The sequence below is a fragment of the Cyprinodon variegatus genome, unplaced genomic scaffold, assembly GCF_000732505.1.
Source record: "Cyprinodon variegatus isolate N-32 unplaced genomic scaffold, C_variegatus-1.0 Scaffold481, whole genome shotgun sequence".
In the NCBI taxonomy this organism is placed as follows: domain Eukaryota; kingdom Metazoa; phylum Chordata; class Actinopteri; order Cyprinodontiformes; family Cyprinodontidae; genus Cyprinodon; species Cyprinodon variegatus.
The window spans coordinates 627,033-629,855 of NW_015150934.1; the positions used below are offsets into that span (position 1 = coordinate 627,033).

The 2,823-nt window shown below is 41.3% G+C and overlaps 1 protein-coding gene across 2 annotated transcripts in view; it reads left to right on the plus strand.

Annotated features, from left to right (window-relative positions):
- Nucleotides 1–2,794, plus strand: part of LOC107094396 — a 9,987-nt gene extending 7,193 nt beyond the window's left edge. Inside the window, exons 9-14 of one of the 2 annotated variants that reach the window (XM_015389968.1) lie at nucleotides 245–291; nucleotides 382–455; nucleotides 582–796; nucleotides 881–1,134; nucleotides 1,863–1,991; nucleotides 2,172–2,794. In XM_015389968.1, the coding sequence (XP_015245454.1) occupies nucleotides 245–291; nucleotides 382–455; nucleotides 582–796; nucleotides 881–1,134; nucleotides 1,863–1,991; nucleotides 2,172–2,321 (869 nt within the window). In that variant the 3' untranslated portion in view covers nucleotides 2,322–2,794. Of the gene's footprint in view, nucleotides 1–244; nucleotides 292–381; nucleotides 456–581; nucleotides 797–877; nucleotides 1,135–1,862; nucleotides 1,992–2,171 lie in introns of both variants that reach the window. The other variant, XM_015389967.1, reaches the window with a different exon arrangement.
- Nucleotides 2,795–2,823: the final 29 nt, after the last annotated feature.

Genomic DNA, 2,823 nt, shown 5'->3' on the forward strand with positions numbered 1-2,823 from the left:
TGGATGATCTGGTGAACTGGAAAGTGACCTGAGATGACATGATGTGAATTGGAGCTATAGAAATAAACTGAATAGAATTGGCGCTATAGAAATAAACTGAAAGGTTTAAAACTGATGCCTAAGGAAAAGTTAGAAAAATATGTCCAACATTTAGTAACCATAGAGATGGAAAAACCTGCCAGCCACATTAAACTCATTGCTGTGATGTCAGAGAAGATGCTGATTCACCTCCCTGTGTTTCCAGAAATCCCATCTACATGTTTGAATGCTGTGAAAAGTGAAAGTCCAGAGGTAATCCACCCGCTCCATTGTCCTCGTCTGTAATCCTGTATTTCATCTACATAACATCTAAAAAGTATCATCTGGACGGATGTCCTGCAGCTGGACTCCAGCAGCTGGACCAAAGTTGACCCTGAGGTGGACAGGACATCTCCAGACGAAGCACAAACATTCAGGTCAACATCAGAGCAGCAGCTGAGTAGAAAGCAGAGCTCAGCGGCTCGTTTTGAAATCTTTATTCGTGTTAATAAACCAACGACGCTCATGAGCTTTAAAAGCTTCTTCTTTCTCTTTAATATCAGCCTCCAGTCTGAAGCGGGCCGCTTTGAATGCAGCGTCTCTGGTCTGCGTTGGTTCTGCCAGGAAAAGGTGGCCTTTAGGTACCGGTTCTGCTCGTGGGATGGCCACATGGAGAGGATGGAGAGCAGAGGATACAGGCCTGCAGGTCCTTTAATGGACATCACTGTCTCTACTGGGACGATGCTGGAGGTCCAGCTGCCTCACTGGGTCTACATCGGTAGGAGAACTTTAAGGGAAAAGCTTTTCAGGACACATTCAGATCATTTTCACTGAGCATCTGTTGCTGCTGTGTTTGCAGAAGATGTTCCTGAGTTATTGGACAACTTTGCTGTCCTGCATGTAACAGACTATGGAGATGTCCTGGAAAAAGTGGCCCAGGTCACAGAGACTCATGTCACATTAACAGAACCAGCTTTCTCCTTGTTGGGATGTCTTCTAAACATCTTCTTCTCTCCACGAATCAACTGCTGTAACACATTAATATACTATCAGCCCAACAAGCCGTTCCTCAAGCTGCACGTTTACCTGATCCTGCCGGATCCTGCTCTGAAACAGGTGCTTATTTATTTCATCATCAAGTCCTTCATTTATCAACAATTTTACATCATTTGGAGATCAAATCTGTCTCAACTAAAGTCCCTCCATTAATCTCCTTCTGCACAATATTCAGAGGATCCTGAACATCTAGTAGAAGCAGGAAAACTTCTGCTTAAAGCATTTCTATTTGATTCAGAACAAACAAAAGTGTCAAGGTTAAGAGGAGGTTTTTGACGACAGCTTTGAAGATTGAATTAATTTTCCAAGGCAACAGAGGCAAAAATTCAAAACACAAAATGCTGATAACCTGAAGGAGAACAGGCGAGGGGAGCAAGAAGACGATAGAACAACAAAACAACGAGAAACCAGCACTGAGTGACTGCAGAGGTGGTGTATAGATATGGAGCAGGTGTGAGTAGAACTAACTAGAAGGGAGCCAAGGGGAAAGGAAACAAACACAAGGGGGCAGCAGAGAGTAACTAAAGAAATACCAAACTGACAGAAAACAAAGACACAGAATAACATGGAAACTAAATATAAACTTAAACAAAGGGCAGAACTCTGATTAAAAGACTGATTTACGTCTTTTCAGACGTATTTGAACTTGCTGGAATCCGCCTTTTAGATTTGGTGCCATAAATCCAAAGATGGGCTTCCCTTACCTAGAGAGAGGACTCTGCTGTGACCAGTTATTTCTGTCTTTGCTCTTCTTGGAGAAACATCTGGACTGTTTGCTGTCCTTTCAGTCGATCTACAAAGATGAAACCTCTGGGGGGTATGAAGCAATCAAGAAGCCCCACCCAGACCAGCGTCTGAAGATGGACTGTGGTTTCACCCTCAAGGCTTCCGTAGAGACCGCCCACATTCAGCCCCCGGTACCGTTTGACCCTGCTCTGAGAAATGTGGTGTTCATTCTAGGTCCACTTTGATTCTGCTGATTAGATTTTATTACCAAAGCACCAAAGTGCTTCTGCTACTAAAAGGTTCTGGGAACCTTTTGGACTGGTTCTAGTCCAGCTGAGTCAGACCAGCTTGTTTTTCATGTTTCCTCACAGCAAATAACTCTGAGGCACGTCAGCCAGGATCCAAACTTCTACGAGGTGTTCATTGAGAATCCAGACAGAAGGTTTAACCTGGAGCTGCTGCAGACCGGTTCAGAAACAGTTTGGTTCTGTGAAATTCGTAAAGGTCAGTTTGTTCCATAAATATCACTTCTGTTTTCCTTCAGGACCATAATACTACAAGATCTTTAAATAAAACTATTTAGGTTGGTGTTAAAGATCTGATGCAGGAAATCTGCAACCGTTTTATTGAACAAACAGTTTGTATTTTTAGTTTATAACTCTTTAAAACCAAGTTTATAATATTTGAGTTTCTGAGAACTTCACATCAGCAGGGAAATATTCTGCTTCTGGAAAAACTGGGTTTATCCGATCAAAATGGTTCAAATAGGGACAAAACAAACATTTAATGAAGCGGAAGCATCGATTTTCTTCTATAGGATGATTGTTTTAATAAAACATAACAGTTTTCAAGTTATTTACAAGAAATATTGATCTAAAAACCTATTCCTGATTCTTTAATGTCATTCTATTGTGTAAAATATTCTTTAAAACTCCTCAGAATGTTATTTATTAATAGACTTTATTCCAAGCCATTAGTTGGTTGTTTTCATCGTTCAGACAGTATTAAGAGCCATTGTAGGGT